Raw genomic sequence first — 23,809 nt, forward strand, 5'->3', positions numbered from 1 at the left:
CTAGATACCTCTGGAGGTGTCAGTCTGAATTCTAGGATTCAACAGGTTAACGTCAGAGCTTTGTGCTCTGTTCATGTATCCTTATAATCTATATGACATGAAATACTCAGGCATATGAAGGCAGGTTTGCTACTTGCTGTAACCACTTCTTACTTACCTATTTCGTAAGTAGGGCAGCATTTCTTCAGGGTCTGTAAAGCATTTCAAGGTCATTGAACTAAAGACCATATAAATGTGCATGTTGCAAAGATGAGTTCATTTGTGCTGCAGGAACAGCACTGAGGAGCCCTGACACAGCTACTGAATCACAGAACAGACCAGTGTGGGGTGGGGGGAAAGCAGAGGGTCAGGAGGGGGGGTGGAGCTTTCCCCAGCTTCATTTCTTAATGTTTTTTGCCTCTCTGCTTGCAGATTCTCACAAACACAAAGACAAACACAAAGACCGAGAGCACCGGCACAAAGAGCACAAGAAGGACAAGGAAAAAGACCGGGAAAAGTCCAAGCACAGTAATAGGTGAGGAAAAACTTGTAGGCCTCCTAGGCTAAAACAGCTCTGCACAAGCAGTCCTACAGGAATTACTCTGATAATACATGAGGGCAGAATTGCTACATTTTAAGTGTGGCTTATGTGAGTGTAGGTGCTTTAAGCCTACCTTGGTTCATTGCATACATCTCCATACGTGAAGCTGAAGTAGTGTCTCTTGCAGGTGTGAACCAGTGCTAGTGTGTAAAAGATGACTGTAGCTTAGTGTGTTATTAAAAGTGTAAGAAGTGTTGTGTCAGAAATGTGCAGTTGTTGTGTGTTGTGTAAACCCCACTGGTGAACCTGATGTGACCCCTCAGCCTCCGAAAAATTAGAATAGTCTTGAAAGATGGTGATGTCTTTGGCTTCCTACCACAGACATAGACTCAACCAGGTTGGAAAAGACGTTTAAAATTGAGTCTCACTGTTCCCCAGCACTGCCAAGGCCACCACTAACCCATGGCACTGAGGCCTCGTCTCCACGGTGTGTGTGAACACTTGCAGGGATGGTTGCAGCTCCAGCCCTGCCCTGGGCAGCCTGTTCCAATGCCTGAGCACCTCTGGGGAAGGAATTGTTCCTCAGCTCCATCTAAACCTGCCCTGGTGCAGCTTGAGGCTGGTTCCTCTTGTCCCATCCCTTGTTCCTTGGGAGCAGAGCCCAGCCCCTCCTGGCTCCATTGTCCTGTCAGACAGTTGTAGGGAGCCATCAGGTCCCCCCTGAGCCTTCTCTTCTCCAGACTGAACCCCCCAGGTCCCTCAGCCCTTCCCCATCACACTTGTGCTCCAGGCCCTGCACCAGCTCCATTGCCCTTCTCTGGCCCCGCTCCAGCCCCTCAGTGTCTCTCTTGTAGTGAGGGGCCCAGAGCTGAACATGGGATTTGAGGTGCGGCCCCACCAGTGCCCAGTGCAGGGGCACAATCCCTGCCCTGGCCCTGCTGCCCCACCGCTGCTGATACAGGCCAGGATGCTGGTGGCTGCCTGGGCACAAGCTGCTCATGTTCAGCTCCATCAGTCAGCACTCCCAGCTCCTTTGCCATGAGCAGTTTCCAGCCGCTCTTCCCCAAGTCTGGAGCATTGCAGGGAGTTGTTGTGGCCCAGGTGCAGGACCTGGCACTTTTTCTTGTTGAACCTCATCCCATGGGCTCCAGCCCATGTATCTAGCCTGTCCAGAGCCCTCTGCAGAGCTTCCTACCATCCAGCAGATCAATGCTCCCACCCGATTTGGTGTCATCTGCACATCCACTGAAGGTACACTCAGTCCCCTCATCCAGGTCAACAATCAAGATACTAAACTAGATATTAAACAAGACAAGGGCTGGATGTCTCAGTGCTGTGAGGCCATTAGGAACTTCTGGGTTAGTTGATGAGTGTGAATGGATTGCATGCTGCTTTGTCTGATGCGATAGATACACTCTACACTGCCACTGTATGGGGAAGGTGCTTCATGTCAGTCACCTGCCATGTCATCTGCACTGAACATAAACACACATTTACTCTGTGATGACCTGGAGCTGCTCAGGTGGTGAGTGCCATGGTCCAGTTGATCCCCTGGCCTAGGCTGCGAACTGCAAGAAGCAAGGTGTGCAGGTCTGGCTGTGGTCATTTGGTGTGATGGAGCACAGGGCAGGTATGTCACACACAGGAAATGCTTTCCAGTTGTAACTCCTGACAGGCAAGTGCCACAGAGCCTGCATGGACACCAAACCAGACACTGGAGGGTAAGTGTCTGTTGTGACTTTTGGTAAATGCAGATAAGAGTTTATGCTTTGACCACGCAAGTGCTAACTAATTGCTGTGCAACTGTGATAACACAGTCTAAACTGAATAAAAAAGCTTGTGTATCAATGGTTTCTATTAAAGAGTGTGGAAAGGAGAGAGGTTGTGCTGAGCAGTGCGCTTGTGCTATTGGGGTCACTCTTGATTTGAGTTTTCTGTGACCTTTTGAGAAGTTCCACAACCTTCCTGCTCCACAGTATGTTGTTTCTTCTGTTTTGAAAGCAAATGGTTGATGGGGTTAAGAAGATCTAGGCCAGGTTACTTCAGCCTTTACTGGCTTCCCCAGCAAAGCTGGAATGCTTTGGGCACATGGTTTGCACTCTTCTTGCTTGCATTTCTGTATCGCCTTGATGCGAGCTTTTCATTTTTCTGATATTTCAGGTATGTAGCCCCAAATTTACTGTTTCCAGATGTTCACTGCTTCCCATGAAAAACCATTCTCCTGCAGACTTGGCCAAGTACATCCTTTCATAAGGAGCACTGTAAGCACCATCTTCAGATTTCATACAGTCACAGAATCCCAGACTGGTTTGTGTTGGAAGGGACCTTAAAGCTCATCCAGTCCCAACCCCTGCTATGGGCAGGGACCCCTTCCACTGGAGCAGCTTGCTCCAAGCCCCTGTGTCCAACCTGGCCTTGAACACTGCCAGGGATGGGGCAGCCACAGCTTCTCTGGGCACCCTGTGCCAGCACCTCAGAACCTTTTTTACTTACAAGGGTGCTGAGGTGCTGGCACAGGGTGCCCAGAGAAGCTGTGGCTGCCCCATCCCTGGCAGTGTTCAAGGCCAGGTTGGATGAATTTCTAGGATTCATTAATGACTGGATTCACTTGTGTAGGAGTTGGCAATGGTCAGTGTGGTTTTGAATAGAAGAACTAATTATGGCTTATAAGGCGGAGCTGCATGGTGATGCTTCTGTACATAATACATACGAAGCAGTGGCCAGGAGATAAGAGTAGCTAGTGTGTTTTGTGAGGATAGCTCATGAAATGATACATAATCATGCTTTACCTTGAATATTGCCTTCATCCCTACAGTGTTGTCCTTAAATCCCTGTGGGCACTACCCAAAGCTTGCAGTCACCCTCATTTATCTCTCCCATGAGCACAATAAAGTGCATTTGCAAGTCCCAGCGTGGGGTGCACCAATGTGGATGGCATGACTGAGTGTGTGCATGTGCAAGGGTTTGTTCATGGTATGGTTTTGAGCAGAGATGCCCTAATGCTGCTTTGCCCCTCAGACCCCTGCACAAGGTGGGACTTCACCTCCCCAGGCCATGGGCAGCCTGCAGAGCTTTGCTGCTGTGTGATTCCTGCCTCTCAAAGCTGCCACCTTAAGCTGACTGGATTCTAGTGCCTGATGCCCTGCCCTGCCTGGTGCTCAGGACATGTGGATGTTTGCTGTGCAAAGGCAGCTGAAACCTAGAAATAGTTGACCTCATAATTGGCATTTGAGCATTTTTTTTCCCCTAAATCCTTGACTCAGCTGTCATCTATGTGATTCCATGAATGGAAGTTGTGCTGTGTGAGGATTGCACTTGAGGTGACCATTATCTTGGGAAGGAGACAGGCTGGTAGCTCAAAGCATAGGGGTGGAGGGAGACCTGTGCTGAGCCTGAGGGGACCTGGCTGGAGCACATGCTTCAGGCCAGGATGGTTGCTGGTGTGAATCCAGGGCTGGCAGAGGCCACACTGGTGAGCTGTGGACAGGAAGCATTGAAGCAAGCTAAGCTTCCCTTTGGGCACATTTACTACAGTCACTGCACCAAAATACTTCCCTGGACAGAGCCAAGATGAACAGAGAAGTCTGGATTGTAGGATGGGCTGTGTGAGTGCCAGTGTCCATCCCATCACACTGCTGAGCAGGGGTTGCAGTGGTGAGGGCTATTGGATCACTTTGTTCATAGCTTTTCATTTGCCAGCAGTGGGAAGGGAGGGGATTGCTTTGTGGGGAAATACTGGGGAATTCTCCTCTTTCAGAAAGGGAAAAAAGGTTCCTCACAGAAGCGTGTCTAGAGATGTAAGATGTGCAGCACTGGCTGTGTTACTGAGCAGGGATACTCGTGTCTCAGGCCAGCCACTCCTTAGGCAAAGGGTTTTCTGGACACTGAGCTGGCAGATGTCTGCCTTCCCCAGTGTCAGGCACTTGGGTTTGCTTCCTCACAGGGGTTGCAGTTTCTGAGCAAGTGGCTTCAAAACGCAGGGGAACTCTTGGGAGGTTTCCAGACAGGATAGAAATTCCAGGTTCTTCAGGTGTGCGGCCAGGAGGGGTTTCCTCAGAGACACTTGAACTGGGTTTGGCAGCACAATCAATACTGAGGGACCCGTTTCCATGATGTTCTCTTCATAGCACCAGTTAAGTTGGAAAATGACTTACTTTCTCAGCCCCTGTTCAGATGGCACCTCTAGTGTGTGCATTTTATTGAGGACTATGTGCTTGATGGCACACTCCTGACAGCAGGTTTGCAGCACTTGGCTTTCTGTAAAATAAAACTCTTTAGCAGCTCTTGTGAGCCCTTTGCAGCGAGATGAGTGGTGAAACTCTGATACAAGAGATTTCCATGGTCTCTGCCCATCTCATTACAACTTTTTGTACAGACTCCAGTGGCTTGAAGGTCTTGTTTTTGTACCAAAGATGGCAAAATCTTAGAATCATCATGGAATCATGGGCTGTTCCAAAGCTCATCAAGTTCAACCCCCTGCAATGAGCACAGGGACATCTTCAACTAGATCAAAGTGCTCAGAACCACATCCAGCCTGGCCTGGAGTGACTGCAGGGATGGGGCATCCACCACCCCTCTGGGCAACCTGTGCCAGGGTTTTACCACCCTCATCGTGCAAAATTTCTTCCTCACATCCAGCCTGAATCTCCCTCTTTTAGTTTAAGCCCATCACCCCTCTTCCTGTTACAGCAGGCCCTGCTGAAAAGTCTCTCCCCATCTTTCTTATAGCCCCCTTCTTAATTACTGAAAGGCCACAGTAAGGTCTCCATGAAGTCTTCTCCAGACTGAACAACCTCAACTCTCTCAGCCTTTCCTCACAGTAGAGGTGCTCCAACCCTCTGCTCGTTTCTGTGCCCCTCCTCTGGACCCTCTCCAGCAGGTCCATGTCCTTCCTGTGCTGAGGCCCCTTCCAAACCTCAGGCCCACAGCAGTGCCACCCTCTTACTGTCCCTCCACTGTGACCGTCCAGTGCCCCCCTCTGCAGCAGAACCCAACAGTCCCCAGTAGCCCCCAACAGGCTGTGCCCCACTGGGGGCTGTGGCAGCTGTTTCCATGGGGGAGGTTGAAGGGAAAACCTGCCTGTTTGTACTGAAGTTTCTCCTTTGACAATGAAAACAAAGTGAAAAATAGCTATGATTCTGCTGCAAATTAAGCAAAGACTTTCCAAGGTAACAGGAATGTGGGATTTTCCAGTGGTTTTCACCTGTATGGGGAGTGTACAAAGCACTTGATAAAAGCTCTGTCCCCTCTTGCTGAAATTAAAGATAAAGCTTTTGGAAAAGTTTACCTGAGATCAATAAAACTGCTTGGAAATCTTTAGAAAATCTGTTCTGCCTTTACAAAAGCTGCTGTGTTATTGTGGCAGATGTGCTGGATCTTGGCTAATTCCAGAGAGGCTGAAGGGTGCTGCAGCAGAAACCCAGCTGCTGGTGTCACTGGGACTTGGTTTGCACCTCGGTGGGGTTTTACACAGAGTGTGGGGTCCCCTAATTGCGTTCTGAGCAGGACAGCGCTGTGCTGGACATGGCCCACAAGCACAGCATTGTCTGCCCGGGTTTGAAGCGCATCCTTTTTATGTCTGTCTGTAGCACTTTGACAGCTTCATTTCCTGCCCTGGACTTAAAAAAGGCTTTGAAAAGAAAACCTGCATCAGGAAGCAGTAGAACTCCAGTGCAGGAGAATAAATGTTTCCTGTATCCAGACTTTGAAGGATCTAAACTGCCAAGAGAAGTCTCAGAAATACCTAAAATAATGTGGGTTTCATATGGCAGAAGTGTGTGGAGGGGTATGTGCAACTGCTGAAACTTGCTTCTTGCTTTCCTCCTCTCCCACTCACAAGATGACACTTGTGTGTCTTTACCACTTGTTTACAGCTGTAGTAAACTGGGAGAGAACATTGGAATGCCTCAGATCTCTGTCACCCTCAAGGAAAGAAAATCTGAAGTCCACTTAAGAAAAATACATATCAAAGAATAAATCCACATCACTATCAAGCAAAGTGTTTTCTTCTGCTCCTTTCAGCCCTGTGCTTCCCAATCCCCAAAACTGCCTGAGGGGAGACTGAGCTGAGCTCTTAGGCAGAAGCTCTTCCCTGTGAGGGTGCTGAGGCGCTGGCACAGGGTGCCCAGAGAAGCTGTGGCTGCCCCATCCCTGGCAGTGTTCAAGGCCAGGTTGGACACAGGGGCTTGGAGCAAGCTGCTCCAGTGGAAGGGGTCCCTGCCCGTGGCAGGGGTTGGAGCTGGATGAGCTTTAAGGTCCCTTCCAACGCAAACTAGGCTGTGGGCCTGTGAAAAGGAAAAGCTAATCCATACCTGTTAACTATAAATGTCAGTGATTAAAAAATTGGAATGAAACAATTGCTGTAGTAGTCTTTTTGTCTGTGGGAGATGAGCATTTCAAATAAGTAGACCATGTACAATAGTGAAGTAATGGGGCCTCTGAAGCCAAGACCCGAGAGATTGGTTCAACAGCGTTGGCAGTAACGGTGTCATCCTGGAGGTGTTTCGGGCTGCATGTGGAGTTTGGGTGCCAGTAGTGTACAGAGGAATGGGAGCAATGAGGCTGCCTGTCACAGTGACAGTGCTGAGCAGCACTGCATCCAGCTGCAGGAAGAACACTCCTCTGGCACATAGCATGTTTCCTGTGATCACAGCTTGAGATGACCTGAAGTGTGGTACACATAAGAGATTGATAGACCTGACCTTCACTGGCATCTTCTGACTTTTATGGTTTTGCTGGGTAAAACACAGATTTCAGACATTAAACATCAGCTTAGACTTCTTGCTGTGATTTATTACATTATCCCAACCTAAGCATTGCATGGGTTGCAGGCAGGAAGAGTCAGGACAGCTGCCATGGGGAAAAGCAGCTTTAAATAAACACTTTTGCACCCCCTGCTCCCTGGCCCCGGTGGGTGGGGGTGGTGGTGGTGGTGTTAGTTTTGTTCCCCATTTGAGTGCACAGTTTACCTCAATCAGCTTCCTAATGTGATACTGCCTCCCAGTAACACAACTTACTGCTCTTCATTTAGTAGCACTCCTGATTCTCACACACCCATAGAAGAAGCTTGCGACACCTTATCCTTGGTTCATTGTGTGACTATTGTTGTACTTCCTGTAGCTGTGGATTAGTCCAGTTTTATCTTGCTCATCCTGCTGAAGGCTTCATCTGTTATCTGCAAACTGGTGCAAAGATGCCGTTCAGCTCTGGGATAAGTGGTTGCAGGGGTTTTATTGTACTGCTGAAATCCCAGCAGAACCATTGCAGCTCACGTGTTCATTCCCTGTAATAGCAGATGAGAGCTCTCTAACAGTGAGCATAAAATCCTGCAAGCCAGCTGAAAACTTGCCCTTCGCTGCTGTGCCTCCTGTCTGCTCCCTGCGCAGTCAGCTCTTCCTTGCCCGGGTTAGGTTGAATATGATTACAGCTCCCCATTAATACTGAGTTGCATCAACCAGGATGTGGGCTGTATAACCTGGGTTCTGTCCCTGCTGGGTTTATAGGTTGCACTAAAATCACAGCTCCCTGTTGTTGCTCTACGCTCGGTTGCATTGCAGCAGCCCCGAGCAGGGCTGGGCTGGCAGAAGGCTCTGCTGCTCGCTAGTAACAGATTCCCAGACGTGAGCTAATTACAGCCGAGAACATGAGAGAGAGGAAATAAGAGACACTTCAGATAGTGCATCCTTCCCAGCTTGTGAGCTGTGAAGCTGGAGTGGAAAGGGCTGGGAAGGGTTTATTAACGTGCAGAAAAGGCACCTGGAGAATGCGGTGTTAGGTTGCTGCCAAGCTGGTGCAGCTCAAAGAAGGAAGCTGTGCTCTGCACATCTGCCGTTCCTAAGGAACGCTTTCCACCTGTGACCTTCCTGTGGGATGACAGGCTGTGCTGCTGCCGTGTGCCTGCTCTGCCTCCCTTGCTGCAGGCATCCTCACTGGGAAGCAGCCGTCCTTGCCAGGGAAATGGCTCCTCTGTGCATGCACTGCTTCCTGCACTCCAGCTGCAGCTCTCCGAGGCCTTCACGTGTCCTTGTTCACAGCAGAATTGCTGATAGACAGTGAACAGTTAGCAGAGTGCTTGTAGTGCTTCAGGAGATGTCTTTGTACTCACCTGGCCTTTGTCTGAACTAAGCCAGTAATATCACGAAGCATCTCTAGATGATGCAGTCCCTAGTCCTGACTGTATTAATATGGTGTCCTGTTGTACCTTGTTAGAATCACAGAATCCCAGCCTGGTTTGTGTTGAAAGGGACTTTAAAGCTCCTCCAGTCCCAACCCCTGCCACAGGCAGGGACCCCTTCCACTGGAGCAGCTTGCTCCAAGCCCCTGTGTCCAACCTGGCCTTGAACACTGCCAGGGATGGGGCAGCCACAGCTTCTCTGGGCACCCTGTGCCAGCGCCTCAGCACCCTCACAGGGAAGAGCTTCTGCCTAAGAGCTCAGCTCAGTCTCCCCTCTGGCAGGTTCAAGCCATTCCCCTTGGCCTGTCCCTACGGGCCCTTGTCCCAAGCCCCTCTCCAGGTTTCCTGTAGCCCCTTTAGGCACTGGAAGGCTGCTTTGAGGTACCTTTCACAAACCCACAACCCAGGCAGGTTGGCAGCATGAAGCCCCTTCTGCTGTTGCAGTGGTTCAGCAGAATGCTCTGAGTGAAAAGGAAGGTCGTGTTTGTCAGCAAGGCTGGGCATTTGCAGAACAGACTGTGAGCAGCTGGCTGATGATCCAGCTCTCCTCAGGCTAAGGTGCACTGAAGTTTCCTTCTGCCTTACCTCAGTGAGTTCAAGCTGGCTTGCTGGCAGAGGGGTATGTGCAGAATTGGAATTGCTGAAATACCTTCTTGATAGAAGGCTGAAACTCTTTGTTCAGGGTAAGGATGGCATCCTGGTGCTTTCTCTTTTCATTTGAGAGGAGTGTGGTGGTTAAAATGTGCTCCCCTGGAGACTCACATAAGTATCTTGGCTAAATGAAAGACCAAAGCAGCTCAGCTGGACTGAAGTTAATATCAGAGCAACTTGGAGGGAAACAATTATTCCTCTCAGGATTACTGCTTGAAGCCTCTGTTCCTGCAGACTCCTGTTTCCACATGAGCTGCTCTGGCTCTCTTTGGGTAGAGGGACACATGCCTCCATTGCTGTGCCTGTTGGAACATCTCTCGGTCTGAGATGTGAAAGTCAGAGCTGTGGTCCATGGTCAGAAACACGCAGCTGACAAGCAGTAATCTGCTTACAAATGGAGAGAAGAAACCTCTGCTCTTTTTCCTTTGCTAACACTGGAGCAGCAGCACGTGGAAGCAGATTTTGATGGGGGTGTTTCTTGCAGGACCCCCCCAGCAGCAGCAGCAGGAGGAGGCAGGACGTGGGGCCTCGCCACCAGTTGTGCTGGTTTGGCAATGAAGCTGCAGTCAAACTGGAGGCGCAGTGAAGGGGAAGGAGAGTCTTGTGATGAGACAATAATAAAACAAAAACCCCCAAACATCTAACACTGAGTCAGGAATCCAGGCTCTCGGTTCTGACCCCAGTGCTGACAAACTTGGCTTTAGGTTGCTAATGACAGCTTGTCGGTGGTGGCCACTCTCTCTTTTGAGAGCAATGTCATTTGAGCTTCCACTTAAACCTGAGGTTTAGCACTCTTCTATCCCAGCCCTGCTCCTCTAGGTCAGTGGGACTTTCTCCCTGTTTCTCTACTTGCTTTGCAGATGTAAATCGTCATCTCTTAATCTGCTTTTAGTCACATTTTGGGTACATCCCAGGCCTCTGTCAGTCACACCTGACAGCCAGTGCTTTTGGATGGTCGCAAGAATGAGTGTGGTGATTCTGAAAGCCTTTTGCCTTTCTCCCTATTCCATGCTCCCAAGCCACAGGCACTGCCATGAACTTTCCCTTAGAGAACCAACTCCATTGCAGTGTGTGCCCTGCTTTGAGGATCCAAATTCTTGTCTGAGTAAAATATGTTATTTCAGGTAGGATTTAAATACAAAATAAGAGCAAGCAAGAGTCAGAGAATAGAAACAAGCAGAACTGCAGAGATCAAAATGGGTCTGAGCTTTGTGCATGTGTTTGGAAAGGGGTTTCCTGTATGACTATGTATAGCTGCAGTCTGTGGCAGATGAGGTACCTAGCATCCAGGTAACAGCACAAGATATAAAGTCAGGATTTCCAGACCTTCCTGAGCTCAAAGAGGATTAGTGACACGTGTGGGCTTTGTGCTTTCAGTCAGTGAATCTCGTTGGAGCAAAGGAAAATGAAATTGGTGTAAGCTTGAGCTGCTGGTGAATAAGCAGGGTACAGAAGTGGGGGGCCAAAGCTGAGCAAGAGGCACCTCCTGGGTTCCCGAGACCCAGTGGCAGGCTGTGCTGTCCGTGTACTGCATGTCCTGATCACACAGGACATGACAAGAATAGGCTGCAGTTGTGGAATCTTTACTCCCAGACAGCATGTGGTGCTGTGAGTCTTATCTACAAGAATTGCTGGAGTGTCAGTTCCCTGTTAATGTTTTGATGCTCCTTTACAGTTTTATATGGAGTATGAAAAGGTTGCTAGAGAGATAAAACGAAACTGGTTTGTCTTCCTACTGATCTCTGTTAATGTGATGCAGTATGTGCACAAACTCATTTCCTTCAGAGATGGATTTTCATGCTTTAGCTGCCTGGGGTCGGAAGGCTGCTGTGTATCTGGTCTGTGCTGTTCTGAGCTGGAATAACGTAGATCTCTTGTAAGTTCAGGTCCAGTTGTGGCAGTGTTCATGAGGCTGTGGAATGCTCCACACTGGACTTTACTCTGCAGTTGTACAGCTGGGTGTGGATTGGCGTGTTTGTGACTGTGGTTGCTTCCTCTTTAGCACACACAAGCTGTATGGGAGCTGCTTAGTGTGCTGCTGCTTTCTGTAGCCTACTGTCCTGGGTTCAGCAGTAGCAGTCATTTTTCTCCTTCTTAGTAGCTGGTGCAGTGCTGTGTTTTTGACTTCCAGCCTGGGAACAGCGCTGATAACACCGATGGTTTTAGTTGCTGCTCCGTAATGTTTAGTCTGACCAAGGACTTTGTGAGCCTCATGCTCTGCCAGGGAGGAGGGAAGCCGGGAGGAAGCAGAGACAGGACACCTGACCCAAACTGACCAAAGAGGTATTCCATACCACAGCATGTCAGGCCCAGTATGTAAATCCAGAAGGGCGAGATCACTGCTTGGTCAGGCTGGGTATCGGTCGGGGGGTGGTCAATGGTTGTATTCTCTTCCCTTGTCATTTCCCTTATCATTATTATTACTGGTGGTAGCAGCACTGGTTTGTGTTGTACCTTAGTTACTGGGCTGCTCTTATCTCAACCTGTGGGAGTTGCATTCTTTCGATTCTCCTCCCCATTCCTCCAGCAGTGGGGGGGGGAGTGAGCAAGCAGCTACGTGGTTCTGAATTACTGACTGGAGTTAAACCACAACAGTTCTTTTTGGCACCCAGCGTGGGCTGTTAAAGGGTGAGCGGGTCCTACTGATCACTCCTTGACTCTCCAGTCTATGGATCAGCTTATGGGTGGGAATCCGGGAGTCTCGGTTGGTGCGATGTTGCTGCCGGTGCACTGTTGGGGTCACGATTGGCACTTGTTGTTATTCAACCTTCAGCAGCCCCACAACAGAAGGATCCTCTGAGAGACCAGGCAAGGTAGACAGCTGCTCACCCTTTGGGGTCTGGTTTTCATGACAGAAAGAAGGCTTGCTGATTTTCAGGGCTGTGTTTCCCCAGGTTGGTTTGGGCTTGTACTTGAGTGTTGAAATAGCTGAAATATGGAAGCTGCCTTTTTCTAGTAAAGCTTTGCATTGCATTGCGTGTTCTAAGGAGAAGCAGTGTCCCAGGGAGCAGTAGTGATGGGAGGCCAGTGCTGAGGAAGGAGAAGTGTGAACTTCCAGCATGAGGGCAGCTTGCTTGGTGCCTGACCGTGCCCAGTAAAAGAGAGCCTGATTCCACCGTGCCTTTGGCTTGCTTGAGCCCAGGGTGACCTCAGAGTCCACACAACCTTGTGGATGTTGACAGGCTTGTGCTTGGCTTCCACAGCAGTGCTGCTGATCCTCGGGGACAGTTCATGCAGTTCCTACTGTGAGTCTCCTGAGAGCTTTTCCTCACTTTCTGGCTCCAAGGGTCAAGTCATTCCATGAGAAGACCATTTGCATTTTGAAACAGCCACATGTGTCTTTCTGGTTGATTAGAAAAACTTGACATTGTTGATCCAGACTTACTCAAATGCCTCAGAGACCAGAAGGGGGTCAAAACAGAATAGAAAAAAGGTTCATTTTCTTTTCCTTGGGGGCATTTTTTTCCTTTTCTGACCAAAGGATGTGAGTATTTGAGCTCTCAGCACTGCCCCACAGCCCCAGGCTCTGGGCAGCAGCAGAGCAGGGTCTTGTTTGGCAGCACCATGTGCAGTGAGGCTCAGCTGAGGACTGCAGCATCCCTGCCCTTTCTGTTTGACTTTGCATGAGCGCGAGGACACCACATCTCCTGTTTGCTCTGGTTTTCCCATCTGTTTGGGAATAATAGAGATCAGCGGTTTTCTCTTCCAGTTCCTGAGGTGAGAGCTGCTACAGAGACAGACTGTTGTTGTCTGAGCAAAGCTGACATTGACAGGACTGACAGCTCTGTTCCAGTGACCTTTAATGTGGAATAGGAAAAAGAGGAGAAGCAAAGAGAGTGGGAATTGAACCTGGAATGTTGAGCTTTAAATGCAGGAGCTGTGGGTTCCCAAAACAATCCAGGCTGATGGGGCTTTCCTCAAGTGGAGCACTTGGCAGCTGTGGTTTTATGGTAGCTCTTCCTCCCAAGGAGGATGGGGGACATGTGACAGGAGACCGGTGGGTCTCCCTGTTACACTGGTCCTTTATTCTGTAGGGTTTGTAAACACCAGAACGTGTGACTCCCCGCTGGAAGCTGTCTGGGTTAGTCCTGCCTCCCCCTGCTCCCCTCTCAACCACACTCTCTTGTCTTGCAGTGAGCACAAAGATTCCTCGGAAAAGAAACACAAAGACAAGGAGAAAACCAAACACAAAGATGGCAGCTCAGAGAAACACAAAGACAAACACAAAGATAAAGACAAGGAGAAGAGAAAGGAAGAGAAGGTAGGTGAATCCTGCGGGAGGGACAAAGAGGATGGTTCTGGTCTCTACCATGGAACGGTGCAAACTCACTGGGTTAAATGTAGTTTATACTTCCAAGATTTTATCAAACTGCAGAGAATTAGCTCAGGGCTGACCCCAAGACTTGGTCTGTGGAGTGTTGGATATGAACTTGTCAGGGCTGTATCTGCAGGTATTGGGAGTGGAAACACCTCCACAGTGAAGCCGTGTCCTCTGACTCCACATTTCTTCCTTTGTTACTTTTCACTGCACCAAGCTTAGATTCAGAGACAAGGGAGATAAATCTGTTAGGTGATGTTCATTCCATGCAAGGACAAACTATACACTCAGCTCAAATCTACTGAAGAAATTGGAGGATCAGAAAATACTGAATTGACCAAGATTTTCATAAAATATTACATTTTTTGTGTGTCACGTAGGACACTGAGGGCTACAGGGGATGAAGGTAACAGTCACAGTGCCCTTTGGTTCCTTCTGCAGGTTAAATCTCCTGCCTGTGTTGCATGTTGGAAAACAAGGTGTTCTGGGCAGTGCTAATCAGCAGCTACTTCCTATGTTTTTCAGATGAAATCATCTTCTGGTGATATAAAAATAAAGAAGGAAAAGGAAAATGGTTTCTCCAGGTAAGAAATCAGGTCTATGTTCTGTAAAAGGTGGCAGTTTGGCTTTGTTTAGGTGCTTGGTCTCGGGATAGATACTGGAACATTTTCAACCCTTCCAGACGATGCATTCATCTCAGTTATGGCCTTGGTGATCAATCTGCCTACCCAGTAGCTGGAGGTGGGAGCTGCTGGTGTCTGCCTGCACACGCTGGGTTTGTCCAAGTATTAAATAGGATTCCACTGAGGACACACTGAAGTGTGGGAACACTGGTAGCTGGAGTAGAAAGAACCTTTGTTGCAACATTAGTACTTGAAGCCTGCAGGCAGTCTTCTGGAGACAGGGCATTGTGAAGACAGCCCAGACTGCATCCAAATCTCTTCTCTGAGTGCGTACAGCCTTAAGCCTTTGCAGAGGAGTGATGAGTAAGGAGGGTGCTTGTGTAAAATCAGAAGTACCTGCAGAAAATGCCTAGGTGCCTAGTCTGCTGAATTCCTGCTTCTGATAGAGCTTCCTGGACTTCAGTGTGGTACCAGGCATCACTAAGTAGTCCTATTAAAAACCTGAAGTGAGCACTTAATACAAGAGTACATTTTTAATGGTTTACCACTAAGATCTCTTGTGACTTGTTTTAAACCCAGCCATTGGTTATTTTTAAGGCAGTAAATCAGGTGCACTGACTTACTGGAGGCCGGTGCTGTGGTGGCTGCATGTGCTTTCAGTCATGTCCAGTTGTACATATCCACTTTCTGTGGCTGCAGAGAGGCTGGGAGAAGCCTCCAGTCTGGTCCATGCCTGTAGTTATTCTCTGTATGTTTTGAATGTGCCCTATTGACAAGGGTTCTCTTGACGCGAGTTCCTCCGTCGGGCTCATTCTAACCCGCAGTCAGTGGCTGTCCGCGGCGCAGGGTCGAGGCGCCCTCTCCAGGCCCTGCTGGGGATGCTCTGGAAGCACAAAGCGGTGACATCCCGGTGTTCCATGGTTGTAGGAGCCAGCTAGTAATAATTCTTTGTAGCCTCTGCTGCTGAGCAGCATTTCACATGTGAGCTAATCTTACCGGGGCCAGTAGGTACTGTCATATCAACATAGCTGGGTCCTCTTTAAGTGCAAGAGCATTGTCAGGTGTGTTTGAGGAAAGCCTGGAGGAGCCATCACAGTTGTGCCTCCCTCGGGGCTAAAAGCTGCCTAAGAGCAAAGTAATGATCTTCTTCTTTTTCCCTGCTGAAATGCCCTTTTACAGGATGTTCTCACTCAGATGGTTTTGATTTTCTTCCTTAAGACTTGGTCAGATGAGCAATACTACAGTCTTGGAAACAAGGCAAGTCAGGGTTCAGCTTGGTCACATAGCTCCTTTCTTTTACTAGCCACACTCTTATTTCCCTCTATTACAAAGCGCTGTGAAATGTTTCAGTGTTAAAATAGATGAGATAAAATTCCTGCAGCAGCTTCAGCAACAGTAGCTCTGGATTGCTGCCTTGAAGGGAGACCAGATGAAATGGGACAAATACCTCTTTTTCCATCAGTGTTTTGCAACTGTCTCTGTGCTGCAGACTCGTGTCTGAGTTAATCAGAGGCGATGCCACAGAAATGGGTTCTAAGAGCAGCACGTAGCCGCTTCCCCTGAGCTGCATCTGCCAGCACTGCAGAGCTTTACAGCTGTGAAGGAGCAAACTGCTTGTTCTGCTTCATGGACACATCACCAGCTAAAATCAGCCTCCAGAATGTCTCTTGCTGACTGCAGTCTACAAAGCAGAATGCTGCTGCTTTTTTTTAATCCCACTTCATCCAATGGCAGAATCCGCATGTTGACTTGGAAACTGAGTCAATTGGAGCTGCTTGAATATGATTAGGAAAGCCCAAGATGCCACTGTTACTTTTTCTACCTGAGTGAAGCAGCACTGAGTGCTTCACAGTGTAATTTTGGACTCTGAGACATGTTTCGCTTGATGAAGATGAGTGAAATATGTCTGTGAGGTCTCAAAACAATGAGTCTGTTTAAAGGGATAGTGTCTCTTGCTTACAGACTCTTATTCCTGATGTCTTGGGACACTGAAAAAAGAACCTAATGTCTGTGGTGTGTTGAGAGGGATGGGATTGTAGCTTCCCACACTTGGCCAGTGAGAAGAGATGGATCAGTTGAACCTTGCCAAACCTTTTGTTTCCTTTTCTGGGTTTCACAAGCCTCATTATTGAGTTGGCAAAAGATTCAGAGGAATGGCTTTCAAATCTCTGCTTTGTTGATAATCTTCTCTCTTATCAGGCTCGATAATGCTACTGAGTTGAAACTAAATGATGTACACATACATTTCAGTTTTGGCTTAAGGATAGTTGAAAGTGCTGGAAGCTGCAGTTGTTTTTACTCAAAACCTCAAAGAACCACAGTGAAGTCTGAGCAGTTGGAGTTGATCTTGGTGTTGCTTGAGAAATGGCAAATATGGAAACAGGGAGTGACTCTTTCTGTTGTCTGTGGATGCTCAGTGAATGATACACCTCAGGTCTTTGGGCTCTTCCAGGACTGGAAGATGTTGCAGATGGGAATTTCTTAAAACTGAGTTGTTGCTGGTTTTCAAGAGACTTCTTCCACAAAGCTAGGACCACCTCTCTTTGCTTCTTTTGTAGTCCACCACGTATTAAAGATGAACCAGATGATGATGGGTTTTATGCATCTCCTAAAGAGGACTCCAAACTCCTGAAGAGACCACGAGAAGATGATGAGTAAGTGCTGTGGGCGCTGGTGACTTGGGTGCTTGCCTTTAGTTTCAGAAAGATCACATTGAGGGGAGTGGTTGGAGGTCTTAGACCAGGATCCTAATCCCGTTACAGGGTTTCTGAGAGGGCAGGAATGGTATTTGTGGTGTCCAAGGTGGAATAGCATTACTAACACAGCTTCTGCAGATGGTGCTGTGAAATGTTGCAGAGCTGGTAAATGGAATCATAGGATAATGATAAATAAAACCCCCAAAACACAGAAAGTAGGTAAAGAGATCAGTGAAGATTGTGAAACCTGAGGTATTAGTGCTGCAGTGATCTCTGTCGGGTGCAGTGGCTGCAGTGATCTCTGTCGGGTGAGGAGATGACTGCACAAGGGGATAAAATGCATTGTCAGCCTGTCAGTGGTGGGAGGTTTGCCTGCACTGCTTGGTGTGATTCACCTACAGCTGAAACATGTCGTGGGTTATGCTGAGGAGCACACATGGTGTTTGCTGGTACAATGACCCACCCCATGGAATAAAAGCCCAGCTCCATCCCCCTCATCTGTCACCACCTATGTGCATCCAGCTCCTTAGATAGTGAGACCCCATTAGCAGTCTGGAGGTAAGAGGTGGGAAGGGTTTAACGATGGTGGCATTCTGTCCCTGGGTGGTATTTCTGTTTCCAGGAGGGATGGGTGTGACACCTCTTCTTTTGTGTAATTGTTGCTGCCTTCTGCTGCGTTTTGGTGACCTCCCATCTCATGTCTGCAATGGAAAGATTAAGAATTTGCCAGTAGTTAATTTTGCTATTGTTTAAACTGGTGGGGGATGAGAAAAGTGAGCCTTGTGGGCAGATCCCGGACCAATGACTGGGAAAGGAGTTGAGGGTGGAACATGCCACTAAGCTTTTGCCCATTTATCACACCCTTGGTGGCCACCCATCACTGGTGGCTACTCATGCTTCTGAAGCAGTTCCTCATCAGTGAAGATGTATGAGTCTGTGTATGACTTCTTTTTATTTGATCATGTTCATCAGCTAGTCTGTGTGTTCTTGCAGTGCTGACTACAAACCTAAGAAAATCAAAACAGAAGACATCAAAAAAGCAAAGAAAAGGAAACAAGAGGAAGAAGAGGTAATGTGAAAGATGAGTTTGTGGTCAAAAAAAAAAGCAAGTTGGTGTTGGACTATGTAGAGCAGGGGTAATCTGATTCAGGAGTGAGGAGGCAGGGGCCAGTCTGGGACAAAGCTGCATGTGGCGGGGCCCCACCTGTGCTACAGGTTAACTTGCCTGAGCCGTTGTGTATAAGTAGCCAGGAAAACTTTTCCTCTCCTGCCCTTAAAACAATGGATGGAGAAGGTGCCTCCAGGTTATCAGCACGTTCCAGGCAATTCACAGTCCTCCTGTTGAGTAGCTCACAGAGGGTAGAGGAGCCTCACTAATGACATCTGGTAGTTGCACAGATGATGTAGCACAGTGCAGAAGCAGAGTAGATGAAACTGAGATGAGCTGCTAAAAAGATGCTTAAAGCTTTCAGACAGAGCCTGGGTTGGAAATGTCTTTGGAGAGGGGCTTGTCCCAGAGGTTATCCATCATTTGAGACCAACAAACTGCACTCCACATCTAGCAAAGATGCCTTTGTGAGGCACATGTTGCAAGCACCTCCTGGCCACAAGGCCAATTCAGTGAAAGTGTCTATACAGTGATCTTACACCAGCAGGTTTCCAGAAGCCTCTTCACAGTGGTGCAAGTGAGTTCTGTAGCAGTTGCCAGACTGGGTACACTGATGAAGGCCAAGGAGGGCGTTTCTGTAACTAAGCAATCACATTACTATGGCCCAGACTTGCCACCTATCAGGTGAGGCAGAATAACTGACTGTGTGCACTTAGCATGTCCCGGGTATAAAATAAAAAGAATGTGACTTAACCCAGAAGTGGGACATCAGCAGAGTTCAGCTTGACAGGATGATCAAAGAGCTCATTTACATGGTGAGGCCACAGGAATTCAGTTATTTGTGGTCGAACTTATACACCCCAGGAGACAGTTTTTTAGGTTTAAAGCATGTATTCAGGGAGAGGGGAAGTACAGTCCCTGATTCTAACAGATTCTTCCTCGTTTTGCAGGACAGCAAAGCAAAGAAAGCCAAGAGCAAAGATAAGAACATCCCTGAAGCGGACAAGAGAAAGAAGCCGAAGAAAGAGGAGGAGCAGAAGTGGAAATGGTAATTATATATCAGTGATGGAGGCTGCTCTGCACCTGGGCTCTCCTTCTGGCACTTCTGGCTTCCTCTTCCCTCCATTCATGAGGATTTGTTCAGAATAATTTGCTTACCTTCTGGTAAGCTCTAAATGGACATCTCAGTCGCTGTGTTCATCCTCTGAAACAAGAAAGAAGCTTTTAGTGGGGTTGTTCTTTGCCCTCCCTCCATCTACTTTATGTAGAGGCTATCTGTAATGAGCACCAGTAGTACTGTGCCCAGAGCGTGCTCCTTGCTGACACTCTTCAGACCTATATGAAAACTTGTAAGCTTGGGGGTATGGGCAAGAATATATAAAGAAGTGCAGATGTGTTAACTAGTGTTTGATAGTGTTCTATAGAGGGTACAACATGAGTGAGTGTCCATCTTTTTATTCTAGTTGCATGTCAGCTCTGTGCCTCCCAGAGCTGCTCCTGCCTCTGAGGTCAAAATGATGGTTGGGTCAAGTGACGGGTTAAACTTGGGCTGTTTGGAAATGACTTTTGCAAACAAATTTGATCTGGAAAGCACACTTTGTCCTGCCCAGCGGAGCAGCTGAAGTTGTGCTTTCACTCAGTCTTACATGTTTTTAGAACCTTGTTTATATACATGTGAGCTTTCTGGTTCCTTTGGAAACCAGGCCTGAGCTGCATCACTAGTGCTCTGTGTAAGAAACCTGCTGGATTGGTTTTAGCTATCTGCAGTGGCGTAAGCTACTGTTACTACTGAGGAGCTGTTACTGGTGTGTTTGGACGTTGGCACTTCCCTCAGTTTAATGCATCTGTAGTTTTCAGGAGCATGAGTGTTTCTTTTATTTTTAATAGAGCTGTTGTGTTGCCTTTGCAATCTCAGTCCTTTCAGAGTCACTCTTTTACCTTTTTATCATCACTCTTACTGATCCACCTTTAAGAAGAAAAATTCTTCTGTTGTGGTTATAGTCTTTGCTTATTTTTCTGATTGCCACAGCTTCTTCAGAACATCAGCGCTTGCAGGGCTTTTCATGCTTGTGTTCTGTTAGGAATGTGGGTTTCAGGCACTTCCCCAAAACTATCCTAGGTTTTTTACTGAGCACTCCGCTTTGTTCTCAGCCCTTTGACACTGTATTCTTCATGCTTTGCCATTAGCAAACCACAGTGGAAGCTACAGAAGGTCTCTATAAGCCTTAATGATCTGTTGTCTTTTGGGCTTTGGCTCAGCTGCCCTTGCTGGTTCTGTCTAACTTAATACTGTTTTCACAGTTCTCTTGTATTGTAGTCTGTATCCTTCAGCAGCAAAGCTGTACTTGGAAGCTGTCCTGTTTCCCCTTAGCTGCCTTGGCAGCACAGCCCCAGGTAGCTCTGTCGAGCTCTGTGATCACTTCCTGCTGAGGAGAGCTGCCTTTTAAAGCATGTGCTTCAAAGCCTGGCAGTAGGTACCTGCATCCTTCTGCTGATGTCCTGTCATCCATCTGCAGCTTTGTACAGTGGGTCTTTGCTGGACAGGGTTTCATCTGCACTTCACTTGCTTCTCTTAAGGGCATTTGGTGTTCCTCTGAGTCCATTTGCTGGGCGTCTGGTACCTCATGTGTTTGCCTTGAGCGTTTTCCTCCTCACTTCTGTGAATACTTGATGCTACACATTCCCAAGGCATTGGCCTCATTCATCACCATGTGGAGCTCTTTTAGAGGTCATTTTCACACCCTGTTGGTGTGTGAAGAATATGTGATCCAGCAGGATACCTTCTGAGCACTTCTCCCATCTTGTGTTACAGCAAGTTCATTTCCTTGGAATAACATATCCCTGAGGTATATTCTGCTTTGTTTTTTTTCCTTAAGAATCTTCGCTATTTTCATTTCACTTGAAAGCCCTCCCCAGGCCTGTCTTCCTGAGCACCCTGGCATCCTTGGAAAGGCTTGATACGGGATCTAATTGAGGAAGCTGTTAGCACAGTGTGTGTTGATGTCAGTAATGCAGTGTTCCTGACAGGCAGCGTTCTCCTTGCTCCCACAGAAGCATGTGTAGAACATTGGTTTAGGAGGAGGAGCTGCCTGGGCAGTGCTGCTGTAAATGCTTTGTTTAAAACCAAAGGAGGATGAAAAATTGGCCAATCTCAGGGGACTCACTTGAACCTTTTGTCTAAATGCTGCTGTACAAAGCTTAGGAAAGTGGAAATGGGATTGGGATGGCTTATGATCTTTGTGTGTCAACCTGCTCTAGTGGAAGGTGTTCCTCCCTGTGGCAGGGAGTTGGAACTGGATGATCTCAAGGCCCTTTCCAACCCAATCATTTTATGATTCTTACTTTCTGGTGGCTTTGGGCTTAGAAACCATCCCATGGATCCCATATGTCCTCATAGCCTTCCCAAAAGGCACAGTGTGCTTCAGCTCTCTGTTTATTACCTTTCTAGTACTTCTTTTACATGTGTCCTTTGTACAAGGACAGAATAGAGAAACAGGATTTCTCATCAAGTGAATACAAGAGTGATAAACCTTCCAAAGCCACAAACCTGTCCTGTAAGAGTAGTAGCTACTGTGAATGATCCCCTTACTCTTTCTTACTGGAGTAAAACCACTCAGTGTCAGGGAGGATCAGTGTGTTCTGGCTGGGAGGAGAGGAGAACGGTGTCAGTTCATTTTGCCGAAAGCAGCTTCTGGGTGGAAGAAGTCAGGCCTGTGTTTGACAAAACGTTTCCGTTTGTAGCTCTAATGGATTTCAGAAACAGTCAATGTGAATGTAAATATTAGGGATCTACAGTTCAAATTAGGTCCTTGTATCAGCGTAGTTTACTCAAGCCTTCCTCTCAGGTGGGGACTGTGATCTGCCGGGCAGCTTTTGTGCTGAGAGCTGGGATTTGTGAGCTCTGCTGGGGAAGATGTTCCTGTGCTTCCCATACGAAAAGGCAGGTCTGCTGCTGTGGTCAGGAATGAGCCTTTCTAACTCCAGCCAAGTGCTGCGTCCCAGGCAGTTGGTTTTGTACAGGCACCAGTGAAGCATTTTGAGTGTCTTGTAGCAGGAGCTCTTTTTGCTGTTATCCTGGCAGGGATGAAGTGCCCCCTATTCCTGGGACACATGCAGGCCATGTACATCTTTTCCCAGCTTCTGCTGTACCCAGAATGGGGCTGCTCCTTAGGGCTGGCACTAAAGGGAAGCTGAAACCCTCTTTTTGTTGTCGTGGCTGCTCAGCAGAGTTGCATGGGCAATTCAGAGGCTGAATGCAAGTTTGATTGCTAAGGTAGAACAGCTGTTTTCCACAGGGAATCCTGTGCCAGCAGCATGGCGCAGTGATGTTCTGGTGATCATGAAAGGAGTGTGGAACCAGTGCTTGGGGAGAGGGTGCCAAGGGTGATCCTGGGAGATTGTTCCTTTGGAGCAGAGGAGTGGAGATGCCTGATGTGTGACACAAGTGCAGCATGTGCACAACATCTTCAGGGGTGCTTTAAGGCAGGTTTACAGTTTTCCAGTGCTGCTCTGCTCTTCTTCAAGTATGCTTTTCTTACCAAGAACTGGAATGAATTTCACATGACAGAGCAGGTTTTAGGCTTTATTGTCCAAGCAGGTTTGTTCTCAGTTAAGTTGTAAATGAACATCTGGTTCTTTATCTCTGCCCTTAATGGCAGACTTGGCCCCATCTGAAAGCAGCTGCATAACACTACAACTGCTTGCCTTTGCTGAGCAGGCATGCTGGCCCTGCTGGGATATCACAGCTGGCTCTCACTGGGCATGATCCCAGCTCTTTTATGATAGACTTCCTTAAGGTCTAAGCGTTTTCAGCTGAGAGATTCAGTGACAAGAGCAGCAGTGGGAGGTGAGGAGCATGGTGTCATCAGATAACCTGTGACCCAGGTGTCCTGTGCATGAACATGGCTGTGCTCTTTTACAGGAAGGAGAGAGGGGAAAGACAAAGAGAGTGCGTTGCACATTTGTACCTGGTCTGTGCCTGGCAAGGCTATGACTGCTTGCTGATTATCATACTCTTATACCCACATAGTAATCAAATGAAGACCAGGAGCTTAAAACTGTATTGGTTTCTATTTCTCTTTTGAAGGTGGGAAGAAGAGCGCTACCCTGAAGGCATTAAATGGAAGTTCCTAGAGCACAAAGGTCCTGTATTTGCTCCACCATATGAACCTCTGCCTGAAAATGTCAAGTTTTATTATGATGGTGAGTTACTCCATGTTTCCACTTGCTGGAAAGAGAAGTAAACTTTCTCAGGGTATTGTGGTGGTCTTCCCACCCTGGGACTGAGAGATAAGGAGGTGCTTTTACTTCAGTGCTTACCTTAGAAGAAGTTCCCCCAGCAGTGAAGGAACAATGTCTGGAAGCAGAGGAGCAGCCTGCTGGATTCTGCTAACCAGGCTGACATGGAGATGAACTTAGTCTCACTCCCTTATGGTGGTAAATCTCTCAGGTTACTTAACACTGTGAGTGTGTCTTACACCTGCAAGTAGCAGTGTCTAACCGGTAGAGTACGTAATTGTGGCTACTTCATCACTGGTCACCTTTAAGCTTGTTTAACCTTATTAATTGGAACTTCCATCATCTGTGATGAAATTCATGGTCATTTGGGGGTATGAGACAATTGAATTGGGATACAGATGAGCAGAATCTTATATATCCCACGCATGGGATGAGCCTGGCATCAAGGACACAGCCCTCTGGTGTCAATCATGGTCCCACTC

At 47.8% G+C, this 23,809-nt stretch overlaps 1 protein-coding gene across 2 annotated transcripts in view; it reads left to right on the plus strand.

Annotated features, from left to right (window-relative positions):
• Positions 1-365: 365 nt before the first annotated feature.
• TOP1 (DNA topoisomerase I) overlaps positions 366-23,809 on the plus strand; it is a 39,871-nt gene continuing 16,427 nt past the window's right edge. For both annotated transcript variants that reach the window (XM_061376783.1, XM_061376784.1), the window contains exons 1-7: positions 366-514; positions 13,479-13,605; positions 14,188-14,246; positions 16,844-16,939; positions 17,975-18,050; positions 19,040-19,137; positions 23,176-23,291. In XM_061376783.1, coding sequence (XP_061232767.1) covers positions 387-514; positions 13,479-13,605; positions 14,188-14,246; positions 16,844-16,939; positions 17,975-18,050; positions 19,040-19,137; positions 23,176-23,291 — 700 coding nt within the window. In that variant the 5' untranslated portion in view covers positions 366-386. The remainder of the gene's footprint in view (positions 515-13,478; positions 13,606-14,187; positions 14,247-16,843; positions 16,940-17,974; positions 18,051-19,039; positions 19,138-23,175; positions 23,292-23,809) is intronic.

This window comes from Neopsephotus bourkii, unplaced genomic scaffold (genome assembly GCF_033783945.1).
Source record: "Neopsephotus bourkii isolate Nb327-2 ecotype Australia unplaced genomic scaffold, CSIRO-AGI_Nbou_v1 NB_1737, whole genome shotgun sequence".
Classification (NCBI taxonomy): domain Eukaryota; kingdom Metazoa; phylum Chordata; class Aves; order Psittaciformes; family Psittacidae; genus Neopsephotus; species Neopsephotus bourkii.